Source organism: Canis aureus, chromosome 3, assembly GCF_053574225.1.
Source record: "Canis aureus isolate CA01 chromosome 3, VMU_Caureus_v.1.0, whole genome shotgun sequence".
NCBI lineage: Eukaryota > Metazoa > Chordata > Mammalia > Carnivora > Canidae > Canis > Canis aureus.
Genome location: NC_135613.1, coordinates 46,800,863 through 46,822,639, shown reverse-complemented (window position 1 = coordinate 46,822,639; position 21,777 = coordinate 46,800,863). Strand labels below are relative to the sequence as shown.

Sequence of the window (21,777 nt, the reverse complement as noted above, 5' to 3'; positions counted from 1 at the left end):
TCTTGAAAAGGACGGGCCAAACCAAGGGGTTTCTCCAAGAACACTAGAGCAGTTCACATTTATTCTCTCTGCCTCCAGGTACCTATCTCCAGGCCTTGGGGGGAGATCAGAGTCTGGTTTCCCACCACACAGCAGCAGGGCTAGGTCTCTGCTCTTCTTTGGAGCACCAGATGCTTCACCTGCAGTGTGGGCCCAGCCTATCTCCCCGTAAGCTCCCAGGTACGGGCAGGCCCACATCTGAGTGTGGCATTCACTTCTTTCCTATTGTCCACCTTATAGTCATCCCGCTGCCCACAAATCCAAATCGAGTCAGAGAGATGGGAGCCTTCAACCTGAGTGTTCTGTGGAAGGTGTGACAGGAGCAGCTGGCATACCGTGGTAAGGTGTGTGGATTCTACTCTCCCCGACACAGCATTCAGTTCAACAGCTAGAGCCCAAGACCAGGCTGACCTCCCTACAGCTAAAGTATTGGTTCCAGAACCTTTATGAGCAGACACATGGCCGTGCCTTAGCTGCTCCCACAGTCTCAAGTCCAAGCTCTCTGCCTCACGTTTGAGGCTCTTAAGAGCCTCTTCATCATCTCCTGCCCAAGCTCACAGGCTGAGGTGACCCGCCAATAAACAGGCTGGCTTCCTTCCTAGGCATCTCCTGCCAGAAATGTCTATCTCATATCCTTTACCTCCTGGATGGTCTCCTTGTCCTCCGTGAAGAGAAGAGCCCTGCATGTAGCCCTGAGTCCACTTACGAGTCTGCCCACCTATTCTCCAGGCTAGACAGTGAGGTCCTTGATAAAACTAATTTGATTTTCCTCTATAGGCCTATGTTGGCACTGTTCAAAATGAGCTTTAGTACAGATTTTTGAATAATATATGAAACGAGTCATCCCCTCTAAGTTTACTTTGCAGATTCACTGTATAAATATTATGCTTTATTTATATGTATTTTGTAATACATATAATAAATATTATAAATATGTTTTATTTATAAAATGGGTATACCCAACCTTACCAAATCCTATGTTTGTTAAATGGATAGCAGGACACTCCGTGTGCAAAAGTGAGATAGTAACAAGTCCTCCACTACCTGAAGGACATGAGGTGCAGGAGCTGGCTTGAATGGGATGAAGGGCCCAGAAAAGGAACCTAACCTCCAGGGGACTGTGGTCTATAACTTACCCTCCAGAGCCCAGGACTATTGTAATCAGCAGATGATCAAGTTGAAAGGCAAGAGGTGGGTGCAGGACACTGCGTAATTCCCTTTATAGGAAATGGCCAGAATGAGTAAATCTATTTAGACAGAAAGTAGATTAGTGGTTGCCAGGGTCTGGGGGAAGATTAGGGCAGGATAGGTTAGGAGTACAGAGCTTCTTTGGCTGGGGCAGGGGAAGAGGAATGTTCTAAAATTAGGCTGTAGCAATGGCTATATAATCCTATAACGACACTAAAAAGGCAGTGTACTTACAAACAAAAAACAAAGCATTGCATGGGCATAGAGATAATCAAGATGTGATGACTGACAGGAGAGGCCCTTTGAGAAACCTATGCAATCCTACTCAGGCTCCCACAGGAGGAACTCACACTGCTGCCTCTAATCCAGGCCTGAAAGGTGCCTGTGGCCCCTCCCTCTGCCCCATGTTTCAGATGTAGAAGTCAAGGCCCAGAGAGGCATAAGGACTAGAGCCCTGCTTTCCAAATCCTAACCTACCTCAACACTTCACCTCAAAATGCAGCAGCTAGAGCCAACCAACCCCAAAGAGTTAACATTCAATCTACCCGGCTCTGACAATTCAACGTCCACACAAAGAATGTAGCTGAGCACTCTGCCTGGAGGTGCCTCCTGCCAGAGAGGATAATCCAGTGGGCAGGTGGTCCTGTCCCTAGGAGATCTTCTTTCCAAGATTCAGCGCTGGCCCCACCCAGGGGCATGGGAGTGGGGGTGGGGCTTTCTGAGGCATCCAGGGCTTCCACGGATTCAGCAGAAAGTGGCCCACAAATGACAGAATGTTTGCTAATCCCAAGTAGCAACGAGCTGCTGTGTCTGGTGCTGTGGTCACATTGGGGCCATTGCCCAGGAACTGCAGGAAGAGGAGAGGCGTCTGTTAGCTCAATACAGTTCGTGCAGAGGTGCTGGGGAAATGATCCCCTCAGAGCTCTGTCAAGCAGCCAACCTCCCTGCTTTTGTGGGGCCTTGTCCGGGTTGGCTAAACTCATTTTTTGAAGGGAGAAACGTATACAACACGGAGCTTTTTCACTTGCTGCCAATGTTAGGCAATTCCTCCTCATACTTGCTGCCTTGGGCTGATGGCTGGGCCATAAACCTGCGCAGGCTCCCACCAAGTAGTCACAGGCCCTTGGCTTTCCTCTGGAAGCCACCACCACCTGACCAAGGTTCACCTTACTCCTAAGGCTGAAGGCAAGGGAACGCAGGAAAGAATAACTTTATTCTCCTCACCCACCCAGCTAGCAGGGCAGCAGGATTCCACAAGACCCAGGTACCTACACTATATCTGACAATTAAACTGAATCAAAGACCTAAATGTAAATGTAGGAGCAAAAAAACACAACTCTTAGAAGACAAGGCTAACAGTTTTGTAACATTGGATTTGACAATGATTTCTTGTATATGACACCAAAGGAAAGAATAAGCTAGATTTCATCAACATTAGTAACTCTTGTGTGTCAAGGCACACCTGGGTAGCTCAGTGGGTGAAGCATCTGCCTTTAGCTCAGATCATGAACCTGGGGTCCTGGGTTCGAGCCCCATGTCTGGTTTCCTGCTCAGCGGGGAACCTGCTTCTCCCTCTCCAACACATCATCAGTTATTAGAGAAATGCAAATTGAAACCACAATGAGGAGTGCCTGGGTGGCACAGTCAAGTGTCTGCCTTCAGCTCAGGTCATCATCCTAGGGACCTGGGATGGAGCCCCACACTGGGCTCCCTGCTCAGTGGGAAGCCTGCTTCTCCCTTTCCCTCCGACATTCCCCCCACTTGTGCTCTCTGGCTCTTTCTCTGTGTCAAATAAATAAATAAAATCTTAAAACAAAAACAAAAACACAATGAGATACCACTTCACACCTACTAGGATGGCTTTAATTAAAAAAAGAAAATAACAAATGTTGGCAAGCATGAGGAGAAATTAAAACCCCTGCGCATTGCTAGTGGGAACGTAAAATAGTATAGCCACTGAGGAAAACAGTGTGGCAGGTCCTCGAAAAATGAAGCACAGAATTACCATGACACCCAGCAATTCCACTTCTACATATACACCCAGAAGAACTGAAAGGAGGAGATTCAAACAGATATTTGTATGCCCATGGTCATTTTAGCATTATTCACAATAGCAAAAAGGTAGAAACAACCCAAGTGTCTACTGATGAACAGATAAAATGCAGCATACACAGGAATATTATTCAGCCATAAAAAGGAATGCATTTTTTTTTAATATTTATTTATTCATGAGAAACACAGAGAGAGGCAGAGACACAGGCAGAGGGAGAAGCAGGCTCCATGCAGGGAGCCAGACGTAGGACTTGATCCCAGGTCTCCAGGATCACGCCCTGGGCCTAAAGCAGATGCTCAACCGCTGAGCCACCAGGGCTGCCCAGGAATGCAGTTTTGATACATGCTATAACATGGATGAACCTTAAAAACATTACATTAAATGAAATACACGAGACACAAAAGGACAAATACTAGCGTTTAATTGCTATGGAGTTTCAGTTTGGGGAGATAAAAATGTTCTGGAGATGGATGATGGTGGTGGTGATGATGAAGGTTGCACAACAATGTGAATGGATTTAATGTCACTGAACTGGACACTGACAAATAGGGTGGTAAATGTGTCATATATATCTGCACACACACACACACAAATGCGCACACATACAAAGAACCCACTGTCCCAGCCAACTTGGATCCCCACATCAGGAAGAAGAGCAACATGAGCAGTAGAAACAGGGCAGTAGGCAGAAAGATATGCCTCATGCAGGCTAAGAGGTTCCCGGGGGGAGGTGGTCATTCTAGAGATGGAACCTGGCCAACTCTAGCCCAGCTTACAGCGGCCTGGTGTGAGGTCCTCCCCAATACTGAACAGAGGCCTCTGTGGGCACAATCTCAACCCTCCCACCCTCCAGCTTCCTATTCCTACCTCTCCCTACCTCCAATTCTCAGCTCTCTCCCCAAAGTATGGGCCTTCAGCACCTTGCTGCTCTTCTCTCCTATAAGTACCTCAGACCACAGCTGGACCTGGACAATGGGAGAACTATTTTCCTGGAAGGTGTGGTGACCTCAGATACAAACTATGTACAAATGAGCATCTCCTAGAGGTATGAGCCTTCTGACTAGGACAGAAAACAGTTTAGCACAGTGGCCTAGTTCACCCCAGAGCCAGCAAGCTTACTTCCTGAGCTCCAGCCCTCCAAGTCCATCAATGTCCTTCCCCTACAACAGAACCACTAAACTCCACCTTTATAGTTTTGCCTTTCTTGGTTTCCACCTAGCACCTATGCCCCAGTTCTACTGCCTACCTGCCCGCGCAAATCTCCCTCTTCTCCTGGTAGGTCATAGTCTGTGGGAGCTGACCCAGAAGTCTCCTGTCTGACTCATACATGGGCCTGTGGCCCCTGCCTAAGTTCTCAGGGCTCTGATTTGAGTTCTACTTTACACTTAAAATCCCACCTACTGATAGTGAAGGAAATCTTCAAGGCCCTGCCCACAAGTCCACACAAGCACCAAAGAACTCACTAGACAAATGTTTAGGGATAGACAGCAGGTATTTACTGAGCACCCACTTTATGCCAGGCACTGTGCTTAGTTGGTGCTGGGGTGAGGTAAGAACAGGACAAAGGGTCACCCTTAGAGCAGCTCATTTTATTCTCGTGGTGGTAAAGGTAAATAAGAAGAAAACAAAGAACAACCCCATTTGGGTAGTCCAATCAGTGACTGGATGGGAAGGAAAGCAAGTCGGGGGTAGGGAATGCTGAGGACTGGGCGCACAGGGAGGCCAAGCAAGGCTGAGGGAAGGAAAAAGTGAGTGCCATGGCCACAGGGCAGGGCCAAGCTGGGGCTTGACCTGCAGGATGGGAACAAAGGGAGGCCAAGGTGGCCATGGCCAGCTGGGCCTGGAGGGTGTTATTCGTGATGGAGGTGTGCCAGGACAGGTGGCCTGGCTGCTGCTCACAAGACTCCTCTGACCTCAGATACGTGCGACAAGCAGAAGAGATGGCCTAGATGGAATGCTGATGGTGTGTGCAGTGCAGAATGCTTGACTCTGGGATATGTTGAAAGCAGAGCCAAAAAGCAGGGAGCAGGGAGGACCCTTAGGATTTAGGCCTCAGTCACTCAGCCTAGAACAGGGACTAAGGAACCTTCTTTTTCTTTTTTGTGCTTGGTCTCTATTCCAACTACCTTTTTTCTATCTCCCTACCTTCATAGGAAACAGACCCTCCTAAGCTAATGCCACAAGTAATAGGACTCAGGGAGGCAGGACAAGAAGGCAAGTGGAACTGCAGGGGCAGAGAGACAGCAGCCTGTCTCAACCATGGGAGCTGGAAAGACCTCCAGAAGACTGCTAAGGGCTGGCTGAGGACAGCCTGGCTGGGGCAGGGGTATGGCAAGAAAGGGAAGAGGACGAGGCAGGGGTGAAGGACAGAGAGGGGCACCAGCAGGGTAGAGTCTGAGGAATGTGGGAGGCTGAGGAGAGGGATGATCAAGAAAAGGACCTGAACTCCCTTTTCCATCTCTCAGATGCAAAGACGACCAAAGCCATATGTCCCTGTCAACAGTCTTATGTCACTTCTCAACAGAAAGAGCTTCCTTCTGGGAAAGGATCAGTCTGTTAGAATGGAAGGCCTGAGACATCAGGTACCCAGCAGGTGAGGAAGCAGGGCCCCGAGGGGTCAGATGGCCCACCAGGCAGGCCCCCTGGAGCGAAGGGAGCTAGTGCTGGTGCCACCAACAGAGAAATGCCCAGGTCCTACCTTGTGGGTGTGGGCAGCACAGGATTTGGCAGCTGACACACAGCCCTAGCAGGCTGCTCAGTCCCCCCTCGCTCCCCCCCCTCAATCCTGACCTGCTCTGAAATGCCTCTCTAGGCAGTCCCAGCCCCAGCCCAAAGAGGCCACCTTCCTCCAAAGGAAGGAGCACAGAGAAGGTGGTTTGAGGACAAGGCTTACACAAGTCTGGCCTTAACAAAGACCAGAAATAAACAGAATTTGGTTCTGAACAACTGAAGGAGCCAGGGCTGTTTAAGAGAACAAGGGATGACTGAGGAGGGGCTGGGGATGCAGGACAGGGCTGCTGTCTCCAAAAATCAGTAATTCAACAAACATGCACTGGACACCAGGCCCCGGGGACATGGTATCTGCCACACAGAGGTCAGTCAGTGCAAAATAAGGGCATGAACACAGCCTACAGGAAACATGGTGTGAGAAGGCCAGGATCACAGAAGTCCAATGTCTTAAAGACTTCTTGTGGCCCCAGGATCAGACCTGTCTGGCAAGGTCCCCATGGGAAGAGGTGGGCTCAGGGGGCAGGAGCTGCAAAGACAGAGTTTAGCTGGAGATAAAGAGGGTCATTTTGGGGGATGCCTGGGTGGCTCAGTGTTGAGTGTCTGCCTCTGGCTCAGGTTGTCAGCCCGGAGTCTCAGGGTCAAGTTCCTCATCAGGCTCCCACAGGGAGACTATCTCTCCCTCTGCCTATGTCTCTGCCTCTGTGTCTCATGAATAAATAAAGAAAATCTTTAAAAAAAAAAAAAAGGAAAAAAAAAAGAGAGGCATTTACTAAGGCTCCTTTAATAAAGGGACATTTTATCCCTGTCGATCTGCATCATCTCTACTGCAGATAAATTTAAAAACACTGAGAAAAGCAAAGCAGCTACTACCAATACATTCCTCCACTAAGGAGACATCTGTGGAGTCCCTACTATGTGCCAGGCACCCATTCTAGGCAGTGGTGACACAGCATTGAACCAAACGGACAGAACCTCTGACCTCATGAGACTCACCTTCCAGTCTAGAATCAGACACGTAAAATACATGAAGCATCAGGTAGTGATTATGGGCCAGGGTGGAAAATGAAGGAGGGGGAATGGAGGAGGATGGGTGTTGGGGGGGGGGGGATAATTTTGAGTAGGGCAGGTGGGAGAGGCCTCTCTGGGGCAGGAAGCAGGAACAAGGGAGTGAGGCATGGGGAAAGGGTGGCGGGCAAGCCCAAAAGCAGAGGGCTAGAGTGCAGGGTTGACCTCACAGCAAGCCTGGGACATTACAGGGAAGCAGGAAGGTGAGAAGGCTGCCAGGCCTCCCTCCAGGTGCCAAGGGAACTGCTAATGGAGGAGTCAATCCTCAGCTCCCCCATTTTGGTCCCATTGCCTTAGTTTAATCAGACAGAAGATTCTAAAAGAGTCTCATAACTAAAGCACAGCTGGTCCTGAGAAGGATGGTAGGCCTCCACAGTTGTTGCTTCCCCAGCATAATCTCTCACCACCATCACCAGGGCTTCCACTGTAGAGGAAGGAAACAGAGGCTCCTGGATAAACAGGTCATGGTAGCAGGATCTCCAAGGCCACAAGGCCATGGAGGGAAGGCCCTAGTAATGCTACCATCATGACTCGAGCCCACCCACTGTCTTTGCACCTATCACCACAGCTTCACTTGTCCCATGCCACAAACCTGTCTGAGCCTCCTGGCCAGGGAGTGGGCCCTCCCTTCCTTCAAAGGCAACTGCACTGGCACCTCATTTCGCAGCCTTTCCTGGCTTCCCTGGCTAGAGCAACTTCCTCTTTCTCCCAAGTTTCTATGGTACTTCTTTTTTATAAAAAATTAATGTATTTATTTGGGAGAGGGAGAACAAGAGAGAGAATCTCAAGCAGATTCCCTGTTGAGTGCAGAGCCTGATGCAGGGCTCAATCTCATGACCCTGAGGATCATGACCTGAACCAAAGTCAAGAGTTGGATGCTTAACTGACTAAGCCACCCACACACCCCTCTATGGTATTTCTTTTTTAAAAAAATGTTCAGGATAGATTTAGATTGGCAGAAAAGTTGTGAAGTTAGTACAGAGAGTTCCCATATACCCTTTACCCATTTTACCCTATTATTTACATCAGTGTGGTACATTTATTATAATTTATTATAATTAAGGAATCAATAGTGGTCTATGATTATTAACTGAAAAGTCTACTTTACTCGGATTTCCTTAGTCTCTTCCTAACATACTTTCTCTGTTCCAAGCCCCACATTACATTTAGTCATCATGTCACCTTAGGTTCCTCTTGGCTGTAACAGTTTCTCAGACTTGCCTTATTCTTGATGACCCTGCCTGGTCAGGTATTTTGTAGAATATCTCTCCCTTGGAATGAGGCATTTTTCTTGTGGTTCGATACAGGTTTGGGGGAGGAAGACCACAGAGGTGAAGCCGCTTTCTCTTCAGTAACATCCAGGGCACATAGGACTTCTCACTAATGACGTTGACCTTGAACACCTGGCTGAGGTTGTGTTCACTGGTTTTCTATACTCTAAAGTCACTGTTTCCCCTATCTGAGGAGGGAAGTCACTGTGTGCAGCCCACACATAAGGAGTGGGGGAGTTAGTGCCACCTCCCTGAACGGGGACTCGCCGCCCAAGTTACTTGGAATTCTGTGAAGAGATTTTGTTTCTGCTCCTTCACTTGTTTCTTCATGCAATCATTTATTTATATGGACTTGTGGATCTTCATTTTATACTTTGGATTATAATCCAATCCTGCATTATGTATTTTTTTGCTCGAATCATGTCTTTTGTTGTAACTTCAATCACTGAGGAGGGCCTCCTCAGCAGGCTCCCATGTCTCCCTGATATAGCCCACCAGGGTGTGCATGGGTATATTCTCCAAGTGTTTCCTTATGGTCTGGCACTACATGGTGTTCTGGGCTCAGCCTGTGTATTTCCTGCCCTGGTCCTGGAGCCAGCCACTTCTCCAAGGAGCCCTGGTTAGGAGCTTAGAGAATGTACTGGGAACTAAAAGCCGGATGCCAGGTATGCGGGCTGCTATTGGGGAGTTGCTGCCTCCAGGTCTCAGCTAACAGCAAGGAAATGCAGGTGCATATAATCCGTTTATATCCACCCACCTACATCCACCTCCGTCTCCTTCTCTAGCTGTCTCTCCTTATATAACTTTACTAAACAAAACATATTGCTATCTGACTCTAATCCAGCCCCACATGGATCATTCTGGCCTCTCCCCTTGTTTGCCTGGAAGCACCCATTCCAACAATGGCCCTACTGCCTGCCCTCCATCTACTCAATTGTCCAGCCACAGTACCTGAGAACCATAGTTCCAGAACTGTTAGTCAGCATCCAATGGCAAAGAACGCTATCAATGAAAGCACAGTGCTCACGTGCAGTTCCTCTGCCTTTGGTCTTGCATATCCCACTTATTCTTGGAGGTTCACACCTCCTTTCCATTCCACCGCTGCAATCTTCCAGGGAGAGGATCCCAGGGAAAGAGAGCCCATCAGAGTTCCCTGGATACCCAAGAGCTCGGCAGGGAGTAGAGCTGATACGCAGGTGAGTACGTTATACCTGTTGTATGAGGTTTTGAGCCTCCTCTCTCAGGACACGTTAGATTAGGAGGGAGAAGAGACTACAGTAAGGAGAGAACACACAAGAAGGAGGGGGGATACAGGCGTCCGCTGGCAGAAGCTGCCCTTCAGGCCTGTGGGAGCTGTCTGTCTCAGAAACCCAGAGCAGGTTGGGGGGGGGGGGGGAGCTGCTCTGGGAAGGGGGCGGAGGCTGGCACACACATGCAGGCAGGCTGGAGCCACAGGTGGCCTTATATGGAGATTCCCACATCCCAGCTCCCACCCTTCCAATCGGCCTTAGCTTGGGAGGAAGAGGATGCTGCTATTCTAGGCAGTTGAACTGCTTTCCTACCTAAAGGCCTGCCAGGTAGATCCCCAGGAAACAAGCTACTATGTGCTAGGGCAAGACTGACACCATGCAGCTGTCAGGAGCCCTAACAGTTCTCATAGGTTGGCCACAGCAGCCTCCTCACCCCAAGACTACAGCTGGCAGAAGGGAGAAGAGGGTCAATGGGATCTGAGCCTCAGCAGAGAGACTAAAAGGCAAGCAGTCTTAGAGTGCAAGATTTTAGAGCTTAGAGCCATGGTTCTCCACCTCTGCTGAATCATGGATTAACCTGAGAACTCAGATTTTTAAATAGAAATTCCATGCCCAGTAACTTAGATTTAAGTTTTCTGGGGTGGGGCTTGGGCATCAGAATTATTAAAAAGTCCCATAGTGCTTCTAATGTCCACCCAGAGTTGGGAAGAGCTGTCTCAAGGGGAGAGCCTGATCCGGGTGATGTTGCAGCAGGCTCACTCTGCGCCTGCCTGGCTGGTCCAGGGCGGCCATCCAGCTGGATTAAGTCACTCACGGATTTTGGCTAGGCCAAAGAGGACCCGATGAAAGCAGAGACAGAGAGGGAGAACAGAGACAAAACACAGCTGTGAAGAGCTTGCTGGTAGAGGGGAGAGATGGGGGCTGAGGGGCACAAGGGAGAGCAAATGCCACCAGAGACGGGATTTCCTAAGGTGCCCAGCAAGCACCCAGTGCTCAGGGCCGCACCCCAAAACCCTGCCCACCACAACGAGGCAAGAAAATGCAACAACTCTCAGGCAGTCTGAGAAGAAAAGGGAGGCGGGGCAGGGAACAGTAGTTTCCCCTCCAGTGACCTATAAGACCCCTGGACAAACGGGAGGCCACACCAGGCAACTGTGCCACCTGTGATGATGTTGGGGGGGAGGGGGGCAACTAGGGCCACAGCATTTCTACATGATTTTGTCCCAGGAGGAGGTGCCCTGAAGAACCAGCAGTTCGGGAAGCAGACTCCTCAGGGCAGGGGCTGTAAAGGTAGCCCTGAGCTCTGTGTCAGCTCCTTGGCCTCTGCTCAGTGCAAGTGTCCGCTGGAGCACAGTATAGGCACGGGGGCTTGTTGCCCACACTGGCGATGTGCTGAACCACAGAGCACACAAGTGGTGTGTACACACACACACACACACACACACACCCCTTCCCATCAACCAGGCTGCTGAGCCTCAGCGCAAACAGGTCTGGGGCCATCACAGGGATCAGCTTAACAAGACCCACACAAACTGGAAGCCCTAAGGACTTCAAATCGCCCTTTGGGGAGAAACTCAGATTTATTTCAAGAACTCAACTTGGGCCTATGCCCCAAGTCCACCAGAATACAGACCAGGCCAGAGCCACAGCCCTCCATCCCTTCCCTTCACCCCCAGGGACACCGGACTCCAGGTTTCCGAAAGGGTGCCCAGGACAAAGAGCACAGGAAGCCTACTCTACAGTCAGACCCAAGCATCCACTGGCAACAACGGCCCTGGACTGAGGGTATACCTACTACACTCCTGGAGAAGGAAACCAGCCTGGGACCGAGAGCCCTGAAAGCTCTGGAGAGACAGGCTCTGTGCCCAAATGCCATACAGTCAGAAGCAACTGGAACAGGGCCCAGCCCTGTCACTGGGAGGAGGTAGAGCCACCTGAAAGAAGCACTAGCTTCATCCCAGACCCACATTCTTCTTCTCAAATCACAGAAAAAACCCACAAGCACTAACACCCTTCCTCCTGGGGTAGGGAACCCGGAGTACAACAAAACCTGACTACTTTCTAGTTACACTTCCAAATGGCAGGTGTAGAGAAAAGAAGTAACTAAACATGTGGAAGATGGAAAGCCCTCAGAGAGGAGGGGGCCTGATATCAGGTTATTCTCCACTTTCAAAGATGGCACCGCCCCAGTGAAGGGATTTATGAGATCCTCTGCAAGCACTATGGGAAGGCTCCCACTGACAAAGAAGTCCTTATCCTGGATGCTCTCTCTTGTCTCTTTCCTATTAGCGATTCCCAACCAGTCTCAGAAATTCCTACTTCTGGGGCTCCGCACTGACACAGTAATGTTTTAAGACCCATCTCTATAATGTGCCACTCCCAATCTGTTCTTCCAAGGCTGAAAAACTTACAGAGTACTCAGTCACAGAAGCTTAGCAGCAATTTTTATGCACACATGGGGCCTTTTTTTCATGATGCTCATCAACCCTAGTGAAAACCTAGCCTCTGAGATAAACAAAGGGGCCTGCTTATGACGGGCTGATGTGCCTCCCCAAGAAGCAACTCTCTACCCTGAGTCTGTCCAACTAGCCTGGCCAGAGCCTTCAACTGGTCAGAGGCACTGAGAAACTCAGAAAGAAGAATCCTGGACAAACAGCAATCCTGTGGTGGGCCCTGTCCAGGCCCTGTGAGAATGGTCTTCAAAAATGTTCCTGGAGAAACAGCGTCTCAGGAATAGCCACATCTCAACTCTTTTGAGACCAGAGGCTTTCTCACACCAGGCTGTGTGCTTCTCATTGCCACCTGCCACTATTAAGTTCTCCGGGCAGAGGCACTTCTGCAAGCTGGCCACAAATGGGCCAAGAGGCAGAAATGCCCAGAAACGACCACAGGCTTGCTGGGAAATACCCACAGCGTGGGAATCAAATTTCCTTTCACTCATCAACCATTCAATGGACTAATAAATACTGAATACCTCTGCTGTGTCAGCTGGGTTAAAGGGACACAATGGCCTAGGATAGCACTCCATAGACATTCATCCTGGATGAGCTCCCCAACCCACCTGGAGATGCTGCACTTCCTGATCTAGGTGCTGGCTACACAAAAATCCTTTGCGAAAACTTATCTAGCTGTACCTTGTGATGTGTAGGCTGTATGCATAGTTAACTTCAATAAAAGGTTTTTTTTTTAAAGCTTCCCTTTGGGTGGAAGATGTCCTATGTCCTATATGGGGCAAGGAATCGTCACTTAAAAAACGAAAATGTAAAAAAAGCAAAAAACAAAAACAAAAACCCTAAAATGTATTAAAGAGGTCCTGCCCAAGTCACAGAGCACTGCCCCTCTTGAAGAGTTGCGTGGTTTCCAGAGGAACACAGCCTAGCTTGAAAGCATCTCCTCCTTACAGGACTTCAGATGGTCAGAAACAGCCTCTTTAGTGCCAGGGCCTCCAACAGAACAGCCACCACCAAGTAACCGACCCACCCCCTTCTGCCTCACTGGATGTGACTTGGAGACAAAATCTGCCATCTGGCCCTGGAGATGCACACTTTCTCATCCTGAGGGCCTCAGAGGGTCAGAATAGTTTTATCCCAGTAAGGGCAGCATGGGGCCGGGGGGTTCCCACACGGTTTTAAGAGCAAAATTACATCTGCCACAGATAGTGATGGGCAACCCTAGGACTTGGGAGATGGCTGGACATGGAATGGTGGCAGAAGCTGGAGGGAGCCAACCTGGAGCCTGCAGGTAAAACAGTCTGAGAGCAGCATCCTACCCTAGCTCTGCTCCCTCCTACCATGAGGGCAGGCAAAGCCACACTGTGGGACACAGGACAACACTCCCTGATGCAGGGGGAAGTGATGCCCATCTCATGTTACACTGAATGAGATTAGTGTCCACTTGAGGATGAACAACAGAAGACTCTTTCTAAGCTTTTGTGTGAGGCTTATGTAATCCTAAAGTGGGGAAACCTTGATACAAGAGGAAATATAAGAAAAAAACAAAACACACACGGTGGGAATTTGGGACTGTTCCACAAGTGACTCGAAAGCAATGAGGCCCCTCTCAGCTCCAGCATCTGCCAACCACTCCCCCAAACCAGCAAGAACCCCAAGAGAGCAAGCTTCTTTTAAGACAGAAAACCTTACTAAGTGCCCTAGAACAGACTGTCTCATGGAAAAACAGAACAGGGGCTTAAGAACAGAACTGGTTGCCCAGGCTGCTAAGCATCAAGTTCTCTTTTGGGGGACAATGGAAAGTAAGATTGGAGGGGCCAGCCCCAAGTTCAGAATGGACAAGGCAGCTCCCTGGAGCAAGCTGGCTGGCCCCACAAGGGCCTGCTAACTGAGCCCTAGGGGGTGACCTCGTGTTAGAGGCTCAGAGAAGACACAGCTATAAGAAAACAACTGGACCTCTGTCCCTGTGAATCTCTGCCAGCAGCTAGGGGAGGAAGGTGACGGGGACAAAGAAAGGATGGAGAAGTAGCTCCGCCTTAGTGGCTTTTCCCACCCAGACAGCAGCCTTGGACTGTTTACCAGAAAGGAAGGATGAAAGACACAGTTGCCAAATGGGCAGAGAACAACCTGGGCCCATCCTTCATGGTACATCTCTACTGGGGACACAGAAGGATCAGAAAAGGAAAAAGAAACTCTGGTAATTCACCATCAACTAGCTCATATAGCCAAAGCCTCTGTGCAGCAAGCCCCATGGATGTGTGGCCCCAGCGGGATCACACGTGGCATATTTCACCGTGCACGGTAAGGAAACCACTGCTAGCCTGTCAAGAAGTGCTGGGCACTGGGTGACCTTGCTATTCACATGGCTATATAGTAGTGTGACCTCAAGCAGGTGACTCAAGCTCTCTAGGCCTTAGTTTTTCTCATCTACAACACAGAGGTAAAAACAATACCTACTTCATAAAGGCTGTCACGAGGGTTAGAAGAGCTAACGTGTACAGAGCACTAAAGAATAGTGTGTGGCACACAGTATGTGCTTATGAGAATATCTGACAAATAAAATGCACATTCAACACCATCATCGTAGATTCACTCGCAAGAAAACACATTCAGAGAGCTTAAGACTGGCTTGGCCACCAAAGAAATGCAAATCAAAACCACAACGAGATACTGCTTCTCCCCTACTAGGATGGGTATAATGAAAAGATGCACAATGTGTGGGGAAGGTGTGGAGAAGTGAGACCTCTTTCTGTGCTGCTGGTCAGAATGCGAACCAGCACAGTCACTGTGGAAAACAGTCTGGCAGTTCCTCAAAAGCTTATATATGGAGTTCCCATCTGACTCAACAATTCCATTCCCAGATATATATCCAAGAAAACTGCATATACAAATGCCCTCAACTAAAACCATACATGGGTGTTGACAGTAGAATTGTTTGTAACAGCCAAAAGATGGAAACCCAAATGTCCACCAATAGGTGATCAGACACACAAAATACGGTATATCCACGACAGAGTATTATTCAGCCTTAAAAATATTATTTAGCCCTTTAAAAGCCAAAAAACAGCATTCTGACCCCTCCTACAACAGAGGCAAACCTTGGAAACATCGTGCTGAGTGAAAGCAGCAGACACCAAAGGCCACATTTTGTAGGATTCCATTTATAGAAAACATCCAGAATAGGCAATTCCGCAGAGCAGAAAGTTGCCCAGAGCCAGGGTGTGTGGGAGGCAAGTGAGGAATGATGACTACTGGGTACAGGTTTTCTCTTTGAATGATGAAAATGTTCTACAAAAAAATTGGCTATGTTGATGCTTGCACAACTCTGGTAAATACACTAAACACTACTGAACTGGTTGCTTTCAATGCATGAGTTTTATGGTATATGAATATCTCAATAAAACAGTTACCAAAAAAACTCTTTTTACTTGAAGTTACAAAACTAGCAAGTTGCTGCACCAGGGCCTGGAGGCGAAAGTCTCTGTTCACTCACCCTTCTGTGGCCTCTCATAGACCTCATTCCTGAGTGTCTGGGCATGCTGGCCTCCACTACTCTGATACCTCCAAGTATGAGAATTTATGAGAACTCATGCAGCCCGTGCCAAAGAAAAGGTAAAAAAATGTTACGTCTGCCATGGGGAGATTTTATAAAAACCAAACCTGCCATCCTGATCTCAACTCACGTGTCTACCCTCCTATTCCTGGGAGTTTCAGCAGACCACTCCCCAGGTGTGGGGCCTTGTACAGGGTCTTCCCTGCAGAGATATGACCAGGTTCTCTTCTGACAAGGTGGTCTGGAGAAGAGATATATGCGGATCGCATGTACATACGTGTGCTTACCCGCTCCCCAACTGGCTAAACCTAGAACATCCGGAATGTGGACAGCAGGGGCAGAAAGGGGTTTCTACCTGGTCCTCCCACCACACAGACTGTGCAACCCAAGACTCCTCCCAGTAGGCCGGTGTGTCTGCTGTCTTCGATGGACCTGAAAGCTCCTACCTCTTTGGAGAACAGGTCATGCTCCTACACATATACCTCTCTCTAGGTCCAATTTACATCCTGCCCCCACCCTTGGGAGCCCCACCAGCTGTCTCCAGCTCTCCTCCCTCCCTGCTTCTCACCTGGCACCTGCGTACGGGCGCAGCATTGCCCTCCTCAGGCGTCCATGTGTCCGCCCCTCACAAGGCCTCGAGCTCCCTGGTCAGGAGGAAGGGTTCCTCCAATTTCCTAGCTCACTAGAAGAAACCAGTAGAGACTTAGAGATCACCAAGTTAATGAACAAATAAGGAAACAGCAAGGGGCCTCTTTTCCGCCAGAAAATTTAAGGCCCCAAATGCTCAGCTCATGGGTCTAACTACAGAGTGCTGCTCAGGGCAGTCATCAAAAACTAAGGTACCAAATGGAATGGCCAGTCACTTTCTAGAAAGTGCCCCTTAGGACAGAGTCAGAGACTGAAGATGCCCTAGTCAGGGGGCGGGGTTTACTGGCCCACAGGCATCAGCTGACATTTATTTCTGTTTCTTCAACCTTCCAGAACACTCTGGCACAAAAATGGCAGGCCCTTGTCTCCATGATAGAGCAGGCACCTCAGCATGCTCCAGAGCAAGAAAGCTGTGCTTAGCTCACAAAAGCCATATAAGGTAGGTAGGGTCCCTGCATCAGAGGCGGTGCTCAGACCCCACAAGAAGCTGAGAGCTATACAAGTCAGGAAAGAGTCAAACTAGGTGTGGGGCCCTGGTCTTGCCTGACAACTCTATACCCACACGGCGCTGGCTGGCCAGCAAGGCTCTCTGGTGAGCAGTCCCCTGGCCAGAAGTGTCCAGACAGCTGCCATCTTGCTGACAGTGAAGTTCTCCTTGCCCTAAACGATCCTTCCAACTCCACCTCCCCTGTGAGGCTAATTAAATGCCTGGAGTTAATTTTAGTCCCAGTATTTCTAATTTGGGATGAGCGGAGATGCTGGGGTCATTTACTAGATGACCTCAATTGTCTCTGAAATGTCAGCCCTCAACTGCAGATGGTGTTGGGGGAGCAGGACGAGACCCCTCTGTCTCGTGGAGACATGTTCTGCATGTATTCTCCACCTTTAGCTAACCCCGTAGCTGCTAAAGTCATAAAACATTCCTTATGTTTGGGGAAAAGTTAAATGATGGTTGTTTCGAAGAAAACACCCTACCTCATGTTCTAGGAGATGTCCTGTTGCTGAAAAGGAACAAAGAAGCTTTACTCAAAGATTTCATTATTCCAGCTTAAAATAAAATGAGGCCATCAAAAGTCAGGGAAATCATGTGCACAGGGCCATTGTCTGAGGCAGGATGTACGGACAGCATATTTGAAACCAATCTGCTTTCCTGCAGAGAATTATGCTTCCATCTTTTTCAATACTCTTTTCATTCCCGTGATGTCCTGATACAGTAGATAAGAGAGGGAGACGCTCGTTCACCGCAAGGGATCATATCAGGAAGGAACCAGCATCGATGCTGATGGCCTACTGGAAATTACTCGAGACAACGAGGGCCATGGGAGGGGCAGGGTTTTCACAGCAAGAGCCTCTGTCTCTAGCAAAAACAGATTCGCTCTGGTGGGGCCTGAACTTCAACTTTTTCCATGTAAAAAGAGAAGGCCAGACAGAAGATCAAAGCACCAGGTGAACTGGTTAAGCTCCACAAGGCCTCCAATTAGGCAGTTTACTAAAAATAGGGGCCACTGCTTCCAAAACAGCCAACATGGCTGTTTTGGATATCAGGGAAGCCACTGCAGTCTCAGGGTCAGAAGAACCAATAGTCTGAGCTTCCCCCCAGCACTGCAGATGGTGAACACAGGGCTCCAGAGCTGGTGGGGCTGAGAACAGGATAGGCTGGAGAAATGACCGGTTCCTCTCGACAGAAAGAGGACTATACCAATGAGGCCTCTGTAGCTCTATACTTCACCAACATGTCTTTACTTGAAACTATACCAAAGCATATCTGACCCATGCCAGGAAGTAACTTAGTCCAAGGCTGCCTGGAGTGACCAAGCCTTCAGCACCCAGTCCAGTACTGGGCTTTACTGCCTCAGCCTGCCTTGAGGAGACAAGACTTCAGGGAGTAGAGGGAACAGCCTGAACATCTATGGGTAGGGAAGAGGAGATGGAGAGGCTCGCAGAAGAACTCAACAGGACAGGCTATACATATCAGGCTGTGATGCCTTGGGCATCAGTGCACACATTATGGACACATGCTGCTTCAAGCATGTGGGTTCTACACATACTTGAGGAGCACGTGGTAGGCAGGGTAGTTACAAAAGGAATAAATAAATGAGGTCAAGCCACAGAAGGGCACAGGTTTGGTTGGATAATGGCAGGAAGAAGAGCATCTGACTGTTTTTTCAGGGGTGAGCCCAGAACAAAGGGTGTGGGATATCTGCTTCTATGCTGCCCAGTAGGACCCAAACAACTGTAGAGAACCTTCTCTCAGAGACCTGGACATGCCAGAGTTCTCTGGGAACAGGTACCCACTAGCAGGGCTGGGAATGAAGAAGGCAGGCAGGGTGGGTGTGCCAGCAGCACATGCAGCCTCTCCCAGAGATGCGTGCAGGCTCAGCACAAAGGCTACTCGACACTCACCTTGTTGACTCCTCAAGACTTTAAGCTGAAGGCTGTTGCTGGACATGAGATAACGCCAAAAAATAGAAAATAATATGGATAAAGTCTTCACTGTTGTCAATGCTCTTCTCGAAATGTTTCTGAAGTTTTATTCTTTTTTTAAAAGAACATGGAAAAAAATATTTTAAAACCTGGGTGTATTACTACCAAAATGTTAAACTCAGCTTCTTAACCAGGTGACAGGCATTCCCAGGTCTGAGAGCAGGAAGGGCCTCCCTTCAGCATGAAGCAGACTTTGCCTCACTCAGAAGGCCTGGACCAGTAGAATGCAACATGGCCACTGGGCTCCCTCCTGCACCACTTCAGCGCCCGAGACGAATCCCCCATGAAATAGGAGCAGGGCAGGGAAGAGAAGGAAAAGAAGCTCCCCTGGGTTCTTGTTTAATATCCACAAAAAGCTGTTATTATTCTCCCCATTCCACAGATGAGAAAATCTCGATTTAGCAAAGTTACAAAAAGTGTTCATGGTCAGCTAGCAGGTGGTAGAGCTGAAAGTTAAACCCATACACATCAAACCCTATTATTTTCTGACAAATTCCTGGAGGACAGGGGCAGCCTGGGTGGCTCAGCGGTTTAGCGCTGCCTTCGGCCCAGGACGTGATCCTGGAAATCCAGGATCGAGTCCCACATCAGGCTCCCTGCATGGAGCCTGCTTCTCCCTCTGCCTGTGTCTCTGCCAATCTCTCTCTCTCTCTCATGAATAAATAAATAAAAATCTTTAAAAAAAAATTGCTGGAGGACAGATTAATTCAATGGAGTTTTGTTTGGATGGGTTCCACAGGGGGGCAAAAAGCTCCACTTAAGCAGTGAGCCTAGATGGTGAGTTGGTGGTGGTGTCTTCCCCTATATGTTGTGCACCCTGGGTTCGCCCCAGGCCAGACCTTTCCAGGGCATTCAGGAGGGGCAGAAAGGCACCCATGATAACCTGCACCTCAGGTCAGAGTCTCTTTGTGATGGGGAGCTCTAGGTTTCAGGTTAATTTGTCACCACCCCAAACCTGTGTCCATTTGACCCTCTGTGCAGGATGGCTGCTACAGGACAGTGGTGGAGCCTGGTTGGAATCACCAAATCATCCATCTGTGCTGGATGGAATGCTGTGTCCTCCCCTCCCACACACAAAGTCCTAGGCTGAAACCCTACTGCCCAGTAGGATGGTATTAGGAATTGGGGACTTTGGGAAGTGATTAGGATTAGACGAGGTCATGAAGGTGGAGCCCTTAAGAATGGGATTGGAGGCTTCCAAGAGTCACAAAAGAACCTGCGTCCTCTCTCTGCTCTCTGCCATGAGGACACAACCAGAAGTCATCCGTCTGCAGTGTGGAAGAGGCCCTGACCAGAACCTGGTCATGCCAGCACCCTGATCTCAGGCTTCCAGAGAAATCAGCTGCATTGTTTTGAAAGCCTTCTGGTCTGCAGTAGTTATTATAGTAGCACAAACAGACTAGGACTGCCTCCAAGTGTTGGCCCCCACCCGGCACTCCAGAGGAGGGTGGTTGCCCCTCCAAAAGGATGGGCCATGCCACCCTTTGCTGACTGCCCCTGTGACAAGAGAGGTGCTGGCTGGAAGAATTTCCCTCTGGGAATAACTCTAAGCAAGGAAACCAAAAAGGGCCTCTCATCACTGAAACTCCAAAATTTTCATAGCAGACAATTTTTCTGGACAGTTTATCTTTTCATCTTTGTACTTTCCCGTTTTTACAAACTTTGTACAATAAACATGTTAATTTTATAACTGGGAAAAATAGTTGTAACAGCACTGTTTTCGTGGCATTTGCTCTCTTGCATCCGACCAATCCCCACTGCTTCAAGATTCTAATCTAGTCTTTATATATGTATTTTTTATTGTCGACATTTTAGCTAGACATTTGCTTCACTTAAAGAAATGTGAATGGGGAAAGTTCAAGTATAAGAAAAGTAAACAAAGGGACGACTTTTTCCATAAGGGTACGGCCACCTGTGAGTGTACCTAGGTGTGACTTGGTTTCACTTGGGAGTTCCCTGCTGGAAACCAGTGAAAGTACAGTACTAGGTGGCCCAGTTCTTCTATGACTGGGCAAAAACTCAGAAAGAAGAGGAGAGCAAGAGGGAGGAGGATTGAGAAGCAAATGGTTTTCAGCTGGTTTGCTGTTTCCAGGCTTGTGCCTTTGACATGGCTATTTTTGGGTTTCTGAGGAGTGGGGGAGGGATGACAAGAAATTCTTCCCACAACCGCCTAGCTTGGCAGCTCCTCTGCCCTAGTTCCCCCTCCCAGCTCCTTTCCTCTCCACAGCCCCTCCAGGATGAAGGGAGCAGACCCTGGAGTGCTCCTCTGCCCCCCCGACACCCTCCTACCTCCTGCTCCACACTCTGTAGGCCTCACCCACTTGCTTGTCTCTTTAGACAGAGCTGGGAAAACGTGGAAATAAATAAAGCCTCAATTAGGCAGGCATCCAAGGTTTGGGGGGTGGGGTGGGGGAGGGGTCTGAGGCTCTGTCCCAATCCAGGAATGCCTGAGAAAGCTCTGGGAGCCTCAGGCAGCCTCTGAGGTTGGAGGCTTCCCACAGACTCCTTCTGGGTCTGCACTGACCAGGCGGGGCCAGGGGCCTGGGAGCCCAGCTTCATTCCCACACCAAGATTCACTTCTTACCTCCCACCTCCCGTAGGAGGGCCTGGCCTCCTTCTGCCACCCCATACACAGGAGGAAGGGAGGGGGTCCTCACTCGTGTCCCCTTCTCTCTTCCTCCTTAAATCCCTTCCCAGAGCAGGAGGCAAGACCCCCAGAGTGTGGACCTGGACCCAGGCACAGTGGCAGCTCTCCAGACCGAACAAAGGCAGTTTTCCCCTTTTAACTGTGGAAACTCAGCATTTCTTATTTATTCCATTCTGAGCCTGGAAAGAGCAACGAGAGAGAGATCTTATTTCTTCCCCCCAGTTGAGGGGTGGGGAGAGAGAAGCAGATTCTGTAGGGAGGAGACTGGGCGGGCAGAGAATCTCACAGATATTTTTAGAGACATGGGAATTAAGCAAGCCCCTTCTGGGGCCGGAAACTGTTTTGTTTTAATCCCAACTCTGAAAGGCAAATGGGTGGTGGAGAGTAAGGGGCCTGGAG

The 21,777-nt window shown here is 49.2% G+C and overlaps 1 protein-coding gene across 13 annotated transcripts in view; it reads right to left on the bottom strand.

Annotated features, from left to right (window-relative positions):
* Positions 1–21,777, bottom strand: part of MPRIP (myosin phosphatase Rho interacting protein) — a 150,741-nt gene that overhangs the window by 74,747 nt on the left and 54,217 nt on the right. Inside the window, exon 1 of one of the 13 annotated variants that reach the window (XM_077892316.1) lies at positions 1,773–2,027. The exons of the other annotated variants lie outside the window; for them this stretch is intronic. Coding sequence (XP_077748442.1) covers positions 1,773–1,925 — 153 coding nt within the window. The 5' untranslated portion in view covers positions 1,926–2,027. Of the gene's footprint in view, positions 1–1,772; positions 2,028–21,777 lie in introns of those variants that run through there. 13 annotated transcript variants of the gene reach the window in all.